General features: G+C 39.4%; 1 protein-coding gene across 4 annotated transcripts in view; it reads left to right on the top strand.

Annotated features, from left to right (window-relative positions):
- The window catches only part of kiaa1549lb (KIAA1549-like b), a 211,496-nt gene that overhangs the window by 176,296 nt on the left and 13,066 nt on the right, over nucleotides 1–22,134 (top strand). For all 4 annotated transcript variants that reach the window (XM_061964212.2, XM_061964214.2, XM_061964213.2 and 1 more), the window contains 6 exons: nucleotides 563–598; nucleotides 5,609–5,796; nucleotides 10,553–10,683; nucleotides 17,135–17,259; nucleotides 17,334–17,542; nucleotides 17,943–18,075. In XM_061964212.2, the coding sequence (XP_061820196.2) occupies nucleotides 563–598; nucleotides 5,609–5,796; nucleotides 10,553–10,683; nucleotides 17,135–17,259; nucleotides 17,334–17,542; nucleotides 17,943–18,075 (822 nt within the window). The remainder of the gene's footprint in view (nucleotides 1–562; nucleotides 599–5,608; nucleotides 5,797–10,552; nucleotides 10,684–17,134; nucleotides 17,260–17,333; nucleotides 17,543–17,942; nucleotides 18,076–22,134) is intronic.

Raw genomic sequence — 22,134 nt, 5'->3', positions numbered from 1 at the left:
AATGGAGACGGTGATTTGAGATAGAAGTGTTCTGAGTTCAGAGCTCCGTCACAGAACCAGTTAAGCTTTTAAGTTGAGGTACTACTATAAAGTAAAAAAAAAAAGAAAAAAAAAAGTACTACACACAACTTAGCATCAAGTAAGAAGTTTTCCTGGTGTGCACAAACCAGGGCTTGTTGTGCTTTTTGTTTGGCCTGGGTGTATTTGTGACACCAACACAAAGGGCCGGGTTACCAGCGAAGGTATGCAGAGAATGTGATAAAAAAACACAGAACTAGATATCAAACTTACTGCGACATCGTGTGTATTAGTACAATATATAGAATATATACAAATATGTATTTACACAACTTATTTTGTATTAAACGTGTGGATTAATTAATATTCATAAGAAAAATATGATAATTTCCATCCATCTAATGATCAATCTACTTCATTTGTGATTTATTATCTCATGATTAAGATGATTCCACTTGTCACTCAGTAATGTTGTCACAGAAGTACGTACAGTACTTTATTTCAATATGTAGGCTACTGTTAAAACATTTGGTTTGACTTTCAGATGGCATATCGGAGGGACGTGAACTACTACCACCAGGTATTTCATTTTCTGTCTTTACATGGTGCCAAGTCAGGGGATTAGATAGGGACTACTACACTGCTGTAAATTCCTGCATGCTGATGAAAACTAACGATACAGCAGCCTTTTTGATTTTACAATGAGAATCTCTTGGATGCAAGGAAATTGGCTGCAAGCATCCTACAGATGTTACTCGACACACGCAGCCAGCTTGTCCAGACAGTGTTTATGAAACGCGAGTGTGTGAACTTGTGGTCTGTATAGCCAGATCAAACTCATCTCAGCACCTCTTGTGTCCTGTGTTGTTATTGCTGAGTCGGGGCTTTTCACACCCGACTGGATCAGCGTAGATGAATGAAAACAAAAAGTGACACCCTCAGCACATTTCGCTGCTTTATTGATACCAATAAAAATGCCACACGACACAGTAATCCACAGTTATTCCAGCACAAGATCGATCCCTCTGTGATCGTTGGCATGTAAAAACACTCACAGTGATTTCACCGAGAGTAAAACTGGTGATTGGTTCATTCTGGAGGTTATTCACACTGCATACATTATTAATCATTTAAAGTCGACATTATGAGCGAACATAGTGAGTTGGATTGACTGTATATATTGTATGTGTGTGTTGCTCAGCGCAGTGTCACATTGATTTTGCAACGTTGGCCAGATGCATTGAAGCGAAGGAAATTTATGACACATGATTTCACTCTGTGTTTTCCTTCAGCTGCTGCCTTTCTCTGCACACATTCAATTATTCCTCCGCTCTCCCTGCATCCCCTAATGTGTTTTAATGTTTAAATCCATGGCTATAATTCTATGAAAACGCGCCAATCTCATCTCATCACTGCCCACTGTGAGTGTTTATTCGACAAGAATTTGGAAGAAGATGAAAAGGGGCTTCAGTTAAATCAATTTATCTTCTCCAGTTGAAGGCACAGCAGCAACTTGTCAACCCCACCCCATGTAAATTCTCAGGACATGTCTTGAAAAAAAATCTCTTTCAGATACTGTCTTCAGGGAATTTGTCTTGATGTCGTTGTAAATAATAAATAAATCAGACGCTTATTAAATTACATCATCGCATTTGACTAAAATATTTAGATTTAATTTACATTACAAACTAAATATACAATTGTAGAATATAAAAATTATAAAAAGTATTATAATTAGGACTGTCAAAGTTAACGCTTTAACTCATGCGATTAATCAAAAAACACAAAATAAATATTTTAATTATGCAGGTAGGTTATTTACTGAGGTTATTAATCAAAATGCAAAAGTGTGATCCGACACTGATTGTTATTTTTTACTCCGGTACTCTTGTCTTTTACTGTATATTGTACAGTATTTTGTATTTCTATAGTGTTTTGTATATTGTACAGGATTGCTTATTATTTTTAATGGATAGTAGTCTGTTTATTTCAATTGTTAGTTGTTGTTTTTTTTCTTTTTTACCTCTTGTGTAATTTATTTTTGCCCCATATTTGTTCCCACTACCGCACCTTAAGTTGGAGTCCATAATCTCGTTATATGCAACTATAATGCCAATAAAGTCCTTTTAAAGTTCATTTAAATTATGCATGCAAGTCATTTATTGTGATTAATCAAAATGCAAAAGTGTAATTAATCTGATTAAAACATTTAATTTTTTTTGACAGCACTAGACTTTTTAAAAGTTAATTTAAATTATGCACCCTAGTAATCTACTGTGCTTGAATTTGTTTAATTGAAAGGCAAAAAGCTAATTAAGCTAATATATTTAGAAAAAAAAAATCTATATTTTAAAGTTAATTTGAATTACACATGCAAGGAATTTGCTGAGATGAACTGCGATTAAATGCAAAAAGTATGATTAATAGAATCTAAAGGGGAACTGCACTTTTTTGGAATTTTGCCTATCGTTCACAATCCTTATGAGAGACAAGAAGACAAAATGTTTTTGTGGCATTCTCATTTGTAATAATTGACTTGTTCTTGGTGGCTTGCTAATGGGAGCAATGCATTCTGCTTTTAAATCACTCTGAAATCATGGTGTAAAGGTCACATTTATCATTACACCATGTACCGAATAAAATAGCTTCGAGGTCGGTAAGCACAAGCAAAATTATTCTGTACATTAGGCGCACAGGGTTAAAGGCACACTGTCGATTTTTGAGAACATTAAAGGATTTTAAGTGCGCCTTAAAGTCCGAAAAATACGGTACTTTATTTAACAACCAAGCTGTAGCGACATTATTATTGTAAGAGCAAACATTGAGGAACTATTTTTCTCGTGTAGTAACACATCGCCTTGCGACGGCCTGCTACGACATTAGCTGTAAGCTAGCTACGGCATGAGGTAAGCTAACTACTGCATTAGCAGCTGAATGGCATTTGAGATTGTAATACAGAACACAATGCGATAGGACACCAATATACAGTATACTGACTGAAAAACATGAACAATCATATTACAGTATTTTAAAATATTAGCCCACATTTAATGTTTTGTTTGTACACAGCTAGTTCAACAACAAATGTACTGTCGTGGTAATAACTAGCATGATCAGGATCAATAATATAGGGACTCACTTGATGGACAGTTGTCCGTTTGGTCCAGCTGGCCAGGGACGTTTCTAATTGATTTTGGGTAAGCACGTCTTTAATGTCAAGTTCCCCATTCATGCCGTCCCGTCACGCTTTCTCGGCTTCTGTCTGCTTCCACGTTTCAGCCTCTCTTTCTGTTGGCTTCTATAACTAATAGTTCTTCTTCCGTATAATCAAGTTCAAAAAGATAAGATTGTAAATTTTCATGTGTCCAAAAATAGTCGTCTTTGTTGTCTGTTACCAAGTCTGCCATGATTACAACTCACTCGCGTTTGTTTCCGGAAGTAGGAACACACATTTGTTGCCGGAAGTCGGAAGTGCGCTGCTATGGAAACGGAAATAAATGCGTTGAGGAAAGAAGTTACAGTAGTGCATAAAATGAACAAAAATACGGCAAATATCGCACATATTACATATTGTTATGTGTCTGTTACTACATTATATATATATATATATATATATATATATATATATATATATATATATATATATATATATATCAATCAATCAATCAATCTTTATTTATATAGCCCTAAATCACAAGTGTCTCAAAGGGCTGCACAAGCCACAACGACATCCTCGGTACAAAGCCCACATACGGGCAAGGAAAAACTCACCCCAGTGGTGAGTATATATATATATATATATATATATATATATATATATATATATATATATATATATATATATATATCAGTGACGTGCGGTGAGGTTCATGACTGGTGAGGCACTGACTTCATCACAGTCAGATTTACAAACATATGAACCCTAAAGAGTATCTTATTCACCATTTGATTGGCAGCAGTTAACGGGTTATGTTTAAAAGCTCATACCAGCATTCTTCCCTGCTTGGCACTCAGCATCAAGGGTTGAAATTGGGGGTTAAATCACCAAAAATTATTCCCGGGCGCGGCGCCGCTGCTGCCCACTGCTCCCCTCACCTCCCAGGGGGTGAACAAGGGATGGGTCAAATGCAGAGGACAAATTTCACCACACCTAGTGTGTGTGTGTGACAATCATTGGTACTTTAACTTAACTTTAACTTTACACATACAAACTGTAGCACACAAAAAAGCACATTTAATAAAAATAAAGTTATTATGGTCTTACCTTTACTTATAAGTGTGGGAACAGTGGTGTTCGTGTTGGAGGAGTTGTGAATGAATGAAATATGGAATCCGTGCTGCAGTCTGCAGGTGTACCTAATGTTGTGTCCCTGCAGTCGTTCACGGCTCCTCCGCCGCAAGTATTGTTGTTTTTGCACTTTTTGGCTTCTTGTTAAGTGACTTTTTTTGGGTGGATTCGGTCTTGCACGTGGAGGGTTTGGGTGTGGGCTTTGGTTGGTGTGGCGCTCCCGTTGGGGGGTACACTCTGCGGCGGAGGTGCATTAACCGGCACCAGGAGGCGGGGTTACGCGAGCCTCACACAGTGCGTCTTCGCAGCAGTTTTATGATTGCTCAGCACAAGAAATACGTTACACACATACAGTTGTTGACAAAATACACTGTACATTATATACCTCAGCTAACTAAACTATGGAAATGTATAATATAATTCATATAGCAATACGGTCTCACTGCACAGCAGGCCAGCAGTTAGCCGAGTCCGCAATCCATGTTGAGGCACAACTGAGTGACGTGCCTCAACTGGCTGCTGTTCACCGCAAGTCTCTTCTCAGTATTTGAACGGCAAATGTGAAAATTCAGCGATTTTGAATAAAAATAATCTAAAACTGGTGAAGTTAAATGGAAAATAACTTTATAGTATAATCACTGGATACATATAACAATTTAATTTTTTTTTTTTCTTTTTACATTTTTTTTCTTTCCATGATGCCTCACCTGCCTCCAGTGACCGCACGTCACTGATATATATATATATATATATATATATATATATATATATATATATATATATATATATATATATATATATATATATATATATTTATATATATATATATATATATATATATATATATATATATATATACATATATATATATATATATATATATATATATATATATATATATATATATATATATATATATATATACAAACATATATATATATATACTTGCAGAGTATATGTAAAAAATGTTGATGGAGGGTTCTAAAGTTGTTTAAGAGGGCTTTGAAGGCTACAACAGTGACTCCAATTAACCACATCTTGCAAGCGTTTCTTATCATCTTTAAAATCCTAAAAAAAAAAGACGTGTGTATTCTTGTCACTCATAATGATTGTGAACAACAGGCAAAATTCCAAAAAAAAGGCACCTCCCCTTTCATCATTTGGCAGCACCAATCGTAATACATTTTTACTTTTTTATATTAATGATGTACTTGTGTATATGTAGCTTTTGTATAATATAAATAATTTGATCATGTTTTACAGGACTGATTTGAACTTTTTTGCATTATGTGTTTTTCACAGCCAGTACAAGGTTTTGACTATGCCAAGCAACATTTGGGCCAACAGGGAGACGAGGACCCCTTACCTGCGGGTCAGGATACTTTAGTGATGTCCCTACAAATTCGTGACGCGCCACTTTCCCTGGAGAAGACCTTAAAACAAGAAGGAACCGTCACCAAAACAAATCTCACAAGTGACAAACACAAAAGGTATTGTCAGCTCATTGATAATGTCCTGTATCAGAATATACACCACCACCATCACCTAGCTCTCAGATTCCTGGTGCTCAATAGAAGCTTCACTCTAGTATCCAACTAATGCTTTGGTGCTGACTGATATGCAGACATGAGCAGAGATTTGTGTGCAACCAGGTCAAATTTCCTTTATTTGACAGCAAAAAGTGCTGTTTCGGAAATTAACTGTCATATTAAATCATGACAGATTGTATAATGCTCACTCGTCAAAAAAGGCAACAATTTTCAAACGCGGAATTCAATATCAGCGCAGTTTAATGAGATTAAAATAAAATGTATTTGACAGAATAGGTGATTCTGAAAGAGAGCTTGCTGTGCGTTTGACATCAAACCATCCTGGTATGGTATGGTATGACATGCTCTTTATTGTCATTGCACAAGTACAACCAAATTTCATTTTGTCTACATTGAATCATCATAACAGTATAGAGACACTTCAACTTTACCTTTACTATTTCAGACCAAATGGAACCATCCATGCATTCATTTTGTCATCCAGTGCAGCGCCACAGGAAAGCTGGAACATATCCCAGATGACTTAATAAGAGAGGTGGCACTGATCACATTGAGACAACAACCTAACCAACACTCACACTTCGGGGCAATCTAGTTTGTAATGAACCTGAAATAATTTTGTTATGTACTGTATACATACTCATGTTCATATACCCAAGCACCGACAAACCTGAAACGTAACTGTTATAAACCCAAAAAACCTGAACCAAAATCATGGCACATTCCTAACCACATAACATAATTATGTTCCTTTTTTTTTCCGAAATCCAACAGAAAATCCTAATCATGGCACAAACCTGACCTTAAAACCTTAACCCTTTGCATGTTCTCCCCGTGACTGCGTGGGTTCCCTCCGGGTACTCCGGCTTCCTCCCACCTCCAAAGACATGCACCTGGGGATAGGTTGATTGGCAACACTAAATTGGCCCTAGTGTGTGAATGTGAGTGTGAATGTTGTCTGTCTATCTGTATTGGCCCTGCGATGAGGTGGCGACTTGTCCAGGGTGTACACCGCCTTCCGCCCGAATGCAGCTGAGATAGGCTTCAGCACTCACCCCCCACCCCGCGATCCTGAACGGTACAAGCGGTAGAAAATGGATGGATGGATCTACTGTATTTTGGTTATTTTAAGCATGACTGCATTACTTTTATTTGCATTTCTAAAGCAGCAAAACCCTAACAATGGCACAACCCTAACCCTAAAACCCTTATCCTTACCCTAATCAAAATCCTTAACCTCCCCCTATAACCTTAAGAATGGCAAAAGCTTAAGCCTAACCCTAAACCTTAACCATAGCAAAACCTAAACCCTAAAACTTAAACATTGCAAAAACCCTAAAACCAGGCTCTCATCATGAAACAACTGCAACCCTAACAATGACAAATTCCCATCCCTAAACCCTAACCATACTCTAAAACCCTCTAAAACCTTCCACAATTCTAAAACTCTGCTTATACCCTACACCAGGGCCATTCAACTAAATTGTTAGGGGTAGGGGTTAGGGCCAACATTTCTAGAAAGCTCAGGCCCGGGGGGGCCAGACCTTCACTTATACTCTTATTTTGTATCTTCCTGAGAACTGACATCCCCTGCAGTGGACATATGTTTGGTGTCTACTTATTTTGTCAGAGTTACAATGTTTGGGAAAAATATCCCTGTCTATATAACAGGAGCGCTCTGCTGTTTTTAGGGATCTACTGCAAAAAGCTAATCAAACATTATGTATGTGCTCTCGCGTTTTTAGGAATCTGCTGCAAAAATGTTCTTCCAAGTTTTTTGTTAACTGAATTCGAGGGCCAGTTGGGTGTCATTCTCTGGTCGGATTTGGCCGCAGGCTGCCAGTTCAATAGACCTGCACTAAACCTAAACCCCAGTCAAAACACAACTTGAATCCTTACTTCTAACCCTTACCACGACTAGCCTAACTCCAAATCACATATATAAGCCCTTGCCCTAAATTTAAATGCCAAACCAAATCATGAAAACCACAACCTCCAACCATTAAACTGTGTTAGCAAGCACAATGGCAACTGTTGTGAATGAATGTGGATAACGTGCTGTTTGGTTTGATAAACTGAGCAACCCTACTTATGCTGCAATTGAAGGATGGGTTTTTTGTTGTTGGGCGTGGTAAAACACTTTTGAAACTATAGAACAGTTTGTCATACAACATTAGTGACACCCGACCTCATAAATATATTTCTGGAGGAATGGTTAGGAAGATAGATAGAATTAAAGATAGATAAATATACATAACATCTTTATTGTTGAACATTATTACTGTAGCACTCAAATACAGTTTAGCAGTTCTACGTGGCAGTATAAAAACACAATATAATCAACTGGAAAAAGTTACATTCGAACAAATGTAAACAATTTAAAAGTGAATAAGACTGGTGCATATTGTAGTGCAAATAAACAGGTAATTTATAGACTACCGTATACAAACATAGCAGTGCATGGTATGTCCTTGTACTGTAAAATTAAAGTCAGAAGTGCAAGTCAAGTAAGTATACTGGTAAACTATAACGATGAACATATGATAATGCCATACTTGCCAACCCTCCCGGATTTTCCGGGAGACTCCCGAAATTCAGCGCCTCTCCCGAAAACCTCCCGGGACAAATTTTCTCCCGAAAATCTCCCGAAATTCAGGCGGACCTGAGTGATGTGTCGACAGCCTGTTTTCACGTCCGCTTTCCCACAATATAAACAGCGTTCCTGCCCAATCACGTTATAACTGTAGAATGATCGAGGGCGAGTTCTTGGTTTTTTATGTGGGTTTATTGTTAGGCAGTTTCATTAACGTCCTCCCAGCGCGGCAACAACACACAACAACAGCAGTCACGTTTTCATCTACCGTAAAGCAGTTCGTCTGCCGTAAACAGCAATGTTGTGACACTCTTTCAACAGGACAATTCTGCCATCTACTGTACATGCATATGTGACAATAACATCTAGGGCTTTTAGAGAGTGCAGTGCACAACTGCGCACACAACAAGGAGACGAAGCAGAATGCATCATCAGAGAGGGTGTTCAGCATGGTTAGAAAAATAGTGACAGAGAATAGAACAAGGATGGACAATTCAACCCTTAACTCAAGTGAAGTGAAGTGAATTATATTTATATAGCGCTTTTCTCTAGTGACTCAAAGCGCTTTACATAGTGAAACCCAATATCTAAGTTACATTCAAACCAGTGTGGGTGGCACTGGGAGCAGGTGGGTAAAGTGTCTTGCCCAAGGACACAACGGCAGTAACTAGGATGGCGGAAGCGGGGATTGAACCTGCAACCCTCAAGTTGCTGGCACGGCCGCTCTACCAACCGAGCTATACCGCCCTCATAACACTCAACAATGAGTAGATGAGTGTTATGTGTGTGTATATGTGTAAATAAATGAACACTGAAATTCAAGTATTTCTCTTATTTACATATATATATATATAGCTAGAATTCACTGAAAGTCAAGTATTTCTTATATATATATATATATATATATATATATATATATATATATATATATATATATATATATATATATATATATATGAAATACTTGACTTGGTGAATTCTAGCTGTAAATATACTCCTCCCCTCTTAACCACGCCCCCAACCACGCCCCCCAGACCACGCCCCCGCCCCCCACACCCCACCTCCCGAAATCGGAGGTTTCAAGGTTGGCAAGTATGGATATTGCTCTTATATTGCACGGGTATAGTTAATGTGGTCAGGAAGATTAAGGTTAGGAATCATCAAGGGGGAGGGGGAGTGACGTGACGGGGCGATACATTTTAGTGCTGGAAGCTGTGTTTGAATTTGTTTTCATTGTCTGGTGTCTTTTTCCAGAGGGACAAGGGAAAAAATGAGTAAATGTTGGTGAGAGTAGGCAGTGTTGTCCCAATAGTCATTTCTGCTGCTCTCGCTACTCGTTGCAGATACTTCTGGTCCTTTGCGGTGAATCATTGATAGATACAGTATTCTGTAGATACTTTAATACAATGAAATGCTGCATTGGAAGCTATTCCAAATGTCCAATGTAGTCCTGCACTCCTTTGCCAAATATAGTCAATGTTATCTGTACTAAGCTTTTTCTTTAAAGATTCATCATCCTCCCATTTCTCTCATTCTTTTGTCATGATTCTGCATCTTCATCAACCCAACTATGCCCTCTCATGCAGCCTATGTAAATGTATTCTCTATGTCCCTATTAGTTATCACACAGCGCACGTCTTTGTTGAGGCCGTGCAGGGCTGCTTCAACCGGAGCAGGGAGGGCAGCCTCTGTCTCTCGCTCTCTTTTTTTTTTGCTGTTATCGTCCTTAGCAGACAAATAAGGGATGGACTGCGGCGCTTTGATGTCACTGACGGCGCGGCGTCCTCCGAGACGAACAAGTGATCGGCACTAATTCCATCCACGGTGCGGCGTTTGAAGCCACTTTAACATGAGGCAGACGTTAGTTGTCATCAGTTTAACTAGGATAACATAACAGATAGTTTTCAGATTCTGTATCCTTCCCCTGTATACGTCTCCTCTATACTGATATTGCACGCTTGTATTATATTCGCAGATAGTTCAATAATGTTTGGTGTTGAAGCAGAAAGGTGAGCTTGTTAAGGGGACGGGATGACATAACCTGGCGGCGAGCCCGGGTTGCCGAGAGCTCACCGCCTCTTCTGTTGCTATGGTTACTTGCAGCAAGTTGTTGAGTGAGGACGGTTCCGTCATCAGCAGCGAATCAGAGAAGCGGAATTCCGTCAGGGGCTTCACGGCGCCGAAAGTCACAGCGCAGCAGAAACCGACAAAGGAGGAGACGCGGAAGAGAACCGGTGAGAGTCGCACACGGGTGAAAATACAAAATAATTAATGCTTCCTAGGGCATGGTTCTGCTTGTTTTTTTATGTACATACAGCGACACAATCAAAAAGTGATTATCTTTCTTTTTGATATGTAATACCCCGTTATGGACGTGATGCTTTTGCATAATATTAATACAGCAAGGATGCCAGTGTGTTAATTGGAACACTCATTAGATCACTAAATTAGTGGTAAGGAAAACTAAAAATGGCTGGCGAGTATTAAACCTAGATTGCTGACATAAAAAAGTAATATATCAATAAGAGAGTTGACTGAAAGAAAAGTAATGATGATAATTGAGCAGAATGTAGCTTAACTTCCCAACTGGTCACAGTTTACCAAAGTTAAAGTTAAAGTACTTCTGATAGTCACACACACACTAGGTGTGGTGAAATTACTCTGCATTTGACCCATCCCCTTGTTCCACCCCCTGGAAGGTGAGGGGAGCAGTGAGCAGCAACGGTGGCCGCGCTCAGGAATCATTTTGGTGATTTAACCCCCAATTCCAACTCTTGATGCTGAGTGCCAAGCAGGGAGGTAATGGGTCCCATTTTTATAGTCTTTGGTATGACTCGGCCGGGGTTTGAACTCACGACCCACCGATCTCAGGGCTGACACGCTGGACCCCCAGGATGCAGAGAGAGAGGTGACGTGCAGAACAAGAGTATTTAATAAAAAAAATTACAAATAGAGAAGCTCACACGAAACAGTGTGACTCACAAAAAGTACAACGTTTAAAACAAGGCGGACAAAAAAGCCAAAAACTTACCCCTGATTCCCACAGGATGTGAAATGGCAGCGGAAAGTCATTGCCACGGCGGCTGACTCTTTCCGTTTTCATTGAAGTCAATGTGTCCGTTTCCACCGCCATGTCCTCTGCACTAAATATATGCAGAGCTTCTATATTTGCTGGTCAGCGCCACAAATACGTTCGATTGAGGTAAAATATTATTGTGTTAAACAGGAAGTCATTCACAAAAACTAAATAAAATATCTGGTTTACTTTGAATTAGAATATTCCGTTTTCCAGGCGGATAGTATTTGACACTATGAAACGTCCTAATGGGCGTCAACTTGTCAAAGATTTCCAGACATATTGTCACCTTGTTGACACACATAGATGAGGACATGCTGATTCTGGAGGTCCCCCATTTAAGAAGCATATACAGGCATATCCCGGGCAGCTATAGGGGAAAACTGTATGTGGGCCTGTGTCAAATACCAGCTGATACAGTATGTGGGCCAGGGAAGCAGGGGAGTAGTTAGTGGGAGTTAAATGAGATGGTTGTGTGTACAACACTTGCCATGCAGGGATGATGTTACTGTTGAGTTGTTAGCTTGCTACAAAAAAAAATAAGTTGTTGTTCTGCAAGGCCAAACTGTTGTCTTTTCCACGAGTCAAGTCAAGTTGCCTGTGGGTATTGATGGACGGCACAACTCAAGATTACGTTTACTCCAGTGTTTAAAGTTAAAGTTAAAGTACCACTGATAGTCCTACACACACTAGGTGTGGTGAAATTACTCTCTGCATTTGACCCATCCCCTTGCTCCACCCCCTGGGAGGTGAGGGGAGCAGTGAGCAGCAGCAGTGGCTGCGCCCGGGAATCATTTTGGTGATTTAACCCCCAATTCCAGCCCTTGATGCTGAGTGCTAAGCAGGGAGGCGATGGGTCCCATTTTTATAGTCTTTGGCAGTGGTTCTCAAATGGGGGTACGCGTACCCCTGGGGGTACTTGAAGGTATGCCAAGGGGTATGTGAGATTTTAAAAAAATATTCTAAATATTCAAAAATCCTTTATAAATATTAATAAAACCTATCTTTTTTTCCAAATAGTTCAAGAAAGACCACTACAAATGAGCAATATTTTGCACTGTTATACAATTTAATAAATCAGAAACTGATGACATAGTGCTGTATTTTACTTCTTTATCTCTTTTTTTCAACCAAAAATGCTTTGCTCTGATTAGGGGGTACTTGAATTTAAAAAAAATTCACAGGGGGTACATCACTGAAAAAAGGTTGAGAACCACTGGTCTTTGGTATGACTCGGCCAGGGTTTGAACTCATGACCTACTGATTACAGGGTGGACACTCTAACCACAAGGCCACTGAGCAGGCATGGTTTACGTTATCCAGTGATTATGCGTGGATTCTCGAGATCTCGTAAAAGTCTGAGCTAATTCGCTGCACTGCGGAGCCACAACAGAACGGCAGTGGGGATTGCCAGACGAAAGATGCCGGTGCGATTCTGTAGCTGCTGTGTTTCGCTGCCACTCTTCGTCCTGTGGAAATTTGGGGTTAGGAGCAAAATATCAGGGAAGGTGTAACCCCGGGATTCCACTGAATACAGACTCTTTCCACTTTTATTCAAACTCAATGTATTCAGTTTCCATAGCATATTCCTGCATTAAAATATACGCAGAGCTGTTATATTTGCCAGTTGCCGCAACACATCCATTCAATTTAGCTAACATCTGCTTGTGTTGAACAGGAAGTCGTTCACAAACCCAAAATAAATCATCCGGTTTACTTTCAAAATAAAATACTTTGTTTTCAAGGCAAATCGTATTTCACCTTTCGGAACGTCCTAATGAGCGGCGACCGACATTAGGTCAACTTGTCAAAGGTTTTCTGACGTAATTTCATCTCGCTGACGCAATTGGATGAGGAGATGCTGATTCTGGAGGTCCAAAATTAACAACTCAAATACAGACATATCCCGCAAAGCTATATGTGGATATAGGGACCAGTGTCAAATACAACCTGATATGCAAGCCTAGAAAGCAAGTGAATGGTTGGTACGTACGTGTGTGTGCGTGCGTGTGTGTGTGTGTGTGTGTGTGTGTGTGTGTGTGTGTGTGTGTGTGTGTGTGTGTGTGCGTGTGTGTGTGTGTGTGTGTGTGTGTGTGTGTGTGTGTGTGTGTGTGTGTGTGTGTGTGTGTGTGCAACTAAATAAACTGTTGTGGTTCCCTTTTCATTACAATTTCCTTTAACACATGATTATGTGAGAATCCGCAAGATCTTGTAAATGTCTGCGCTATTTCGCTGCACAAATGGAGCCGCAACAGAACGGCGGTGAGGATTGCCGAACTGTGCCATTCAGCTGCCGTCCATATCCAGTGAAAATCCGTAACGGCTGCTGACAGTCAATGCACATCGGCGATGTCTGTGACGGCGCTGACTTGACTCGTGTCAGGTCAGAGTTTACGCAGAACCCCCAAAAAGAGCTATCACGGGCTATGCTTGTAACTAGGGATGGGTATCTTTCACATTTCAATCAATACGGTACCAATTTCTGGTACCTGGGAACTAATACGGGTACTCAAAGTTACCAATTTTTGGTACTTTTGTTTGTGTTCTAATATTAATTGTTTATTTATATACCTTATATATATATATATATATATATATATATATATATATATATATATATATATATATACATATATATACATATACACATATACATATATGTACATATATATATATATATATATATATATATATATATATATATATATATATATATATATATATATATACATATGTATATATATGTATACATTTTATTTAATTTGTCCTGTTGTCTTGTTTTCTTACACTTCTGTGTCTCATTTGAAAATACAGTAGTGCATTTTTTTATATAGTAGACTTTGCATGCAGTTGCACTTCCAAGATGTTAGAAGGCATTAGTGTATAGACTGACAATGGCAATAAATTACCTTGACTACGGTGTGTTGTCTTAGCATGAAAGTAATCTTTGCCACTAAAATGTCAGTATTTACTTTTGTTGAGCCCTACAAAGTGTTTGAACTGAAATTATTCTATTTATTAAACACCAGCTGTTTAATTGTAACATACATTGTCTTTGTAGTTTATTACCAAACTTTGAGATGTTGAAATTGCCATGTAAAATTGCTAATTCTAATCAGCAGCATGTTAATATAAATTTGGATCGGGCTAGCTCATTTTGAAAAGTAGCAGAATGTACCCCAGAAGCAGAAGAGGCCGAGTTGTGTGTACAAAGTCTTTAATACAAGCACAATACGGAAAAAACACAAAACAATGGCACTGGTCGGAAAAACCAGTGCAACAAAAAAAAATTGTAGACAAAGTAGCAAACAAAAATACTAGCTAGGAGGCGGGTGGAGGTATTAGGGCACAACTAAAAAATACAAAGTAACAAAATAAATACTTATGTCCAGGCAGGGAAAAGTAGTGAGGAGATAGTCGGCGGGGTCTGATATGCATGGAAGACGTCAGGGAAAGAAGCAGCAACAACAGGTGAGTGCAATCAGATTATATAGTGATCTGGTGATTGCCTACAGGTGTCTCAGAGCTCCAACCTTCCTCCCGCATCCAGTCACTAGAGGGAGATAGAGAGCAGAGCCAGGAAAAGCAGGCAGAAAGTACAGGAATGTAACAAGTCGAGTATACTTTTGAGTACTTTGAGTCATTTTAGTTGAGTGTTAGCTCTGAGTGCTTGACTGTTTGATTCTCGGCCACGTGATGTCATGTGCAACAAAGGTATCGAAATATGGCAACGTTTGATTTTATGCAATTCGGTACCCGGTAGTACCGGCAAACTTTGGTCGGTACCTACTAAAGTTCTATATTTGGTATCCATCTCGACCTGTAACATATTTTTTTTATTTTGGACCTGCAGGAAAAGCATCTCCTCATAAATAATGTCAACGGCGTGACATTATGTCTGAAAACCCTTAAAAAGTTTACCTCAGATCCCTCCCGGCCTATTAAGCAGATTATAAAGTGTAAAATACAATCCGCCTGGAGTACTTTTGTCACGACGTGGACTATGGTGATGCAAATTACTGCGTGGATTGTTTTCCCGTGGTGCAAGCGAACCAGACTGGACATCGGATGAAGGTAAATACATGATTTAATTTAACACTAACAAAAAGTGTAAACAAAAGGCGCGCACAAGGCGGAGAACAAACTTGGCTATGAGAAGAAAAAACTAGCACAAAGGCAAAACTATGGACATGAAACAAATAAACACTTATTGTGACAAGAACTATGGCATGCACGAAGCAAAAACAGAATATCAAATAGAGCAGAGTAACAGGGGTATCATCAGGTAACAAGGGTAACATCAGGTAATGTCGCCAGGCCGACTACCTGGCAACAACAGGCTTAAATAGTCTCTTCATGATTAAAAACAGGTGCATGAGTCCAACACGTGAAACAGGTGAAACCAATGAGTTGTCATGGTGACAAAGCAACGGAGTGAAAACAGGAACTAAAAAAGTCCAAAAACCAACAGAACATAGCCAAACAAAACATGATCAAAAGACATGACAACTTTATTTTGAATGTTATAATAATTTAAATGTGTTGGTGAATGACTTCTTGTCTTGCGCAAGCAGATTTTTACTGAATTGATTCGCGGTACTCCGTTATCTGGCAAAAATAGAAGCTTTGTGTATATTTGGCAAAGGGCATTGGACTGGTGGGGTGTCCACCGGCGGTGGAAACTGATACGCTGACTTGGATGAAAAACGTATCGGCTCCGCTGTTCATCAGCCTTTTCGCATCTCGTGGAATTTCTGGGATAAAGCATACAAATGATGCGACACGCAACAAACGCTCCAGCGGAACCTCTAAAGTACATTGATTGCAGGTGTGCAACCAGCGTTAAACAGTTGCTGCATGAGGAGGAAATTAGACAATAAAAGTCTAAAAATTAAAAAATAAGAAAGACAAAACCAAAAGTCCAAATCGTCATATGTGCCATGATATTTCTTTAGACTGCACACTTGTTGTGATTGACTCAGCAGCTCCTCTGCTGTTTGCAGCCTAGCATTGCACTTCATTTTTGCCTCATTCGCTTCAAGACAGGATCAATTAATGAACAATTCCACCAATATTAACCACATTACTATGTCTATCCCTAGAACCAATAAAAGTTTTGAAAATATTGAAAGCATGACACTGCAGGTGGCGGAACATTTACTAATTTAACCTTTGACTTCAACATCTTCTGTGGATGTAAAAAAAATAATTTATCATAGTTTTGGCCAGAATAGAGGTTTTCAAAGTGAGTGGCGGGTGGGAAACTCCAGAAAACTCGAGAAAAATCAATAAAACACATTTTCAAACCTGCTAAACTAACTTAGGTTATGTTTAAAGGCAAATTGAATGGACAACTCAAACAACAAATAAATGCACCTGAAATATTTTGTTAATTGAGACTAAGTACCGTATTTTTCGGACTATAAGTCGCAGTTTTTTTCATCGTTTGGCCGGGCTCCAGTGCGACTTATATATGTTTTTTTCCTTCTTTATTATGCATTATCGGCAGGTGCGACTTATACTCCGGTGCGACTTATACTCCGAAAAATACGGTAATGGCCAGAAGTCTTTGTATATCCTTTATGAGTGAAGTTCCCCCTCCTCTGCAGATCAATATGACTCCTCTTCAGGCTCCCTGCAACTCATTTCCATAAAGCCAATGACGGCTCAGCCCAAGTATTCGCAGCATGTATCTTCTGACCGCAACCACGACTCCGCCATGGTCAATGGAGAGGTAATTAATGCGTAATTAATGGTAATTAATGGTGTTGAAGCATTGTTTCTTTTCCACTTCCTCCATTCTTGTAGGTGAACCTGGCCCTCAAGCAGAGGTCGGACATCGAGCACTATAGGAACAAGCTGAGACTCAAGGCGAAGAAGAAGGGCTATTATGACTTTCCTTCCATAGATGGCAGCAGTTGCGGGGGACGGGGCCTCACGCAAACTGAGCGGCAGGGTCACGGGAAGGCGGAGCCAGATGAGGAGCGGAATTCTACTTATGTCAAGTCTCACATAAGGTGAGGACGGGTGTAAATGACACCATCCGCGCTAATTGAACCCCCAAAAGTAAACGACTTAAATAGAGTATTAAATGTTTAATCATCACTTTTTGCTCAGTAAAACCCACATAACTGCAATTAAATAAAAGTCAGACCTAACTTGTTTATGTTTTCTGGCATCATAAAACCTCCTGTCACGCTCATGGGACACTAAAACAAATGAATGGGTTTTAATTGATTTGCGCTAAAGGCGTCTCTTGACTGAAGCTGCTTTTATCTGCTGTGCTGCCCACATTCGTAACAAAAAGATGGGAACATCTGCGACTATCTTAGGAACATTTTGAATCCGATCGGATTGCTCCTTGCATTCCGTTGTAGCTAATAACTGATCCAACGTGAATCTTTTTTTGTATTGCAGGCGCTCTCAGGTAGGGCAGACATCCTATCGCAGCAGACAGAGCCTGAACACGCCAAGTCCCGGAGGAACTGAGATGGATCTCCTTGTGATGAGGGAGAGACCTAGGAAAGGCATCCGGAACAGCGGCTATGATGTAAGTCAAAATCTCAGACCAAAATACCACACTATACCATGAGTATACCATAGTCAACATACCATATCATTAGGGCTGTGAATCTTTGGGTGTCCCACGATTCGATTCAATATCGATTTTTTTTTTTCAATTCAACACGATTCTCGATTCAAAAACAATTTTTTTCCCGATTCAAAAGGATTCTCTATTCATTCAATACATAGGATTTCAGCAGGATCTACCCCAGTCTGATGACATGCAAGCAGAGTAGTAGATTTTTGTAAAAAGCTTTTATAATTGTAAAGGACAATGTTTTATCAACTGATTGCAATAATGTAAATTTGTTTTAACTATTAAATGAACCAAAAATATGACTTATTTTATCTTTGTGAAAATATTGGACACAGTGTGTTGTCAAGCTTATGAGATGGGATGCAAGTGTAAGCCACTGTGACACTATTGTTCTTTTTTTTATTTTTATAAATGTCTAATGATAGTGTCAATGAGGGATTTTTAATCACTGCTATGCTGAAATTGTAACTAATATTGATACTGTTGTTGATAATATTCATTTTTGTTTCACTACTTTTGGTTTGTTCTGTGTCGTGTTTGTGTCTCCTCTCAATTGAGTGTTGCTGGGTCGGGTTTGGTTTTGGAAATGGATTGCATTGTTATGGTATTGCTGTGTATTGTTTTGTTGGATTGATTAATTAAAAAATAAATTAAAAAAACATTTTTTTTTAAATAATAAAAACATTTTAAAAATCGATTTTTTAAAAACGAGAATCGCACAACGTGAGAATCACGATTTGAATTCGAATCGATTTTTCCCACACCCCTACATATCATGATATGAGATGTCATACCATACCAAGCCATGCCATACCATAAACTACTATACCAGGGGTCGAGAACCTTTTTGGCTGAGAGAGCCATGAAAGCCAAATATTTCTAAATGTATTTCCGTGAGAGCCATATTATATTTTTTAACACTGAATACGACTAAATGCATGCATTCTTAAGTAAGACCAACATTTTTAGAGTATAATAAGTCTCTTATTCTTTTTAATAACATTGTTATTCTGAAGCTAACCAATAATAAATTAAATACTTCTTACCATTAATGCGACTTCTTGAACTGGTGCGGTAGGAAATGGATGGAAGGATTAAAATGCATGACAATGTTTTATATTTTGAACGTTATTTTTAACACTGAGATTACCAGCGTAATTATTCATTACTTATCGTGTTAAGCAATGTCAGCTAAGATTTATCTGAGAGCCAGGTGCAGTCATCAAAAGAGCCACATCTGGCTCGAGAGCCATAGGTTCCCTACCCCTGCTCTATACAATGCCATACCGTAAAATATCATACCATTCCATGTCACAGTATGACATTCCATGTTATACAATAATGCCATACAATACCATAAAATTCAAACCACAGATTTATTTTGACCTCACAAGTTTCTTTGTTCTGAAGTTTCTTCTTCGACGTGACTCTGGCTCATACGTACATGTCTGGTTGGAAGCTAAAATATGTTGCTCTTGCCATTTGTAATAAAAAGTAGAATACAATTCTAATATATTATATTTTTTAGTAGCTAGTGGAAAGCGTATCTCCAAAACTACACAAATGGCTGCTGAGGTAGGGACAACGTTTCAGTCAGCATAAGGGGACTTAGCATAGAAGGGTTCAACTGGATCTGATGGTACGTTCAATTTGTAGTGGGAAGTCGGAATTTCCGAGATCCCAGTCGAAAATTTCGACTGGAACTGTTTCCTACTCAGAAATTTGCAGAGTCCTCACCACCTCTTAGTTGGCTTCAAAGATGGCTGCTCTGAGTGTAAACAATAATAAAAGCGTCTGTAATGCGACAAGAGACATATTTTACCCCAAAAAAATGTGTCTGCACATAAGAATCTTGCACCTTTTTTAATGTCCGTTATTAGCACTTCTGACAATTTTCTGTGAGACTAAATCAGCTATATACAATGTATTGTTGGAAAATGTCACTGTAGTGTAAATTATTTGTTTTCCTAATGCAAGTGCAAGAATAGCTTTGGTGGATGTGGCCATTTTATTTTCCGACCTCGTAACTGGAACGCTCATAACTCGGCTGTGACATCATTCCTAGCGGACAATTATAACTCCCACTCCAAAAAACGTCTTGTTTTCAAAGAGCTTCGGAAAGGGACTTAAAAATGGGTCTGGAAAGTAAAACCTATACAAAGCAAAGCACCACCATTACATGTTATGTAGACCACAAGGAGGTGTTTTAAATGTAGACGAAAAATATGACCCCATCGTAGATGGTTATGAATGAGATGAATGAGAAGACTCGGACTGATGTGCTCATTGTTAAATTTTGCTTCAAAATACATCCCGATGGGACTTAACTTTTAACCAAGTTTTAAACAAATTAATAACATTCAAGTAAAAAAATTAAAACATGTTCATGTATGACATTCTGACAATAAAATTGCAAGTGTCAAAGTATTGTGGCGTCTTTTAAACTGAATTTAAACCGTGCAAGCAATTAATTTATTGCAATTAAACATCCATCCATCCATCTTCTTCCACTTATCCGAGGTCGGGTCGCGGGGGCAGCAGCCTAAGCAGGGAAGCCCAGACTTCCCTCTCCCCAGCCAGTTCGTCCAGCTCCTCCCGGGGGATTCCGAGGCGTTCCCAGGCCAGCCGGGAGACATAGTCTTCCCAACGTGTCCTGGGTCTTCCCCGTGGCCTCCCACCGGTCGGACATGCCCGAAACACCTCCCGAGGGAGGAATTCCGGTGGCATCCTGACCAGATGCCCGAACCACCTCATCTGGCTCCTCTCCATGTGGAGGAGCAGCAGCTTTACTTTGAGCTCCTCCCGGATGACAGAGCTTCTCACCCTATCTCTAAGGGAGAGCCCCGCCACCCGGCGGAGGAAACTCATTTCGACCGCTTGTACCCGTGATCTTGTCCTTTCGGTCATAACCCAAAGCTCATGACCATAGGTGAGGATGGGAACGTAGATCGACCGGTAAATTGAGAGCTTTGCCTTCTGGCTCAGCTCCTTCTTCACCACAACGGATCGATACAGCGTTCGCATTACTGAAGACGCCGCACCGATCCGCCTGTCGACTTCATGATCCACTCTTCCCTCACTCGTGAACAAGACTCCGAGGTACTTGAACTCCTCCACTTGGGGCAAGATCTCCTCTCCAACCCGGAGATGGCACTCCACCCTTTTCCGGGCGAGAACCATGGACTCGGAGTTGGAGGTGCTGATTCTCATCCCAGTCGCTTCACACTCGGCTGCAAACCGATCCAGTGAGAGCTGAAGATCCTGGCCAGATGAAGCCATCAGGACCACAGCATCTACACATAGCAGAGACCTAATCCTGCAGCCACCAAACCGGATCCCCTCAACGCCCTGACTGCGCCTAGAAATTCTGTCCATAAAAGTTATGAACAGAATCGGTGACAAAGGGCAGCCTTGGCGGAGTCCAACCTTCACTGGAAACGGGTCCGATTTACTGCCGGCAATGCGGATTAAACATGATTAATAAAAAGTGATTATCTGATTGGAAAAATATACATTGTTTGGCAGCAAATATAGGAATCCATAGCATGCTGTACTATGAAACAATTATATTACAGAAATACTATATACCATGTCACACTGTACCACCACCAGTATTTTAGCATACTATAAGATAACATACATTTGATATTTCCAAATTATATATGCTATTGTCATTGTCATTTGTTTTACATTTTAATTTAGTGGTATGGAATACAAAAATAGGCCAAATATGGCATGTTAGCAAAAAAAAGAAAAAGAAAAAAAAAAGTGCCTTCTTGGCCTATTTTGAAACATCAAGATAGAAATCTGACATGTTCTCAATTGTGGTTATTGAGTGCAACAGCAGTAAGCAGTAATAGAAGATAGTTGCTTAATTCATAACCCTGAATTAATATTTATTTCTGATCTATTATGTATATTTGTCTGACTGTTCCTTTATGGTTTATGGCTCCCAGGTATAATGTGTCAAACCCTGTGGTGTTTTTACTGTCACGTGTTCTTTTGTAA

This window comes from Nerophis lumbriciformis, linkage group LG06, assembly GCF_033978685.3.
Source record: "Nerophis lumbriciformis linkage group LG06, RoL_Nlum_v2.1, whole genome shotgun sequence".
Taxonomy (NCBI): Eukaryota; Metazoa; Chordata; class Actinopteri; order Syngnathiformes; family Syngnathidae; genus Nerophis; species Nerophis lumbriciformis.
This window is presented reverse-complemented; position numbering and strand designations above follow the sequence as displayed.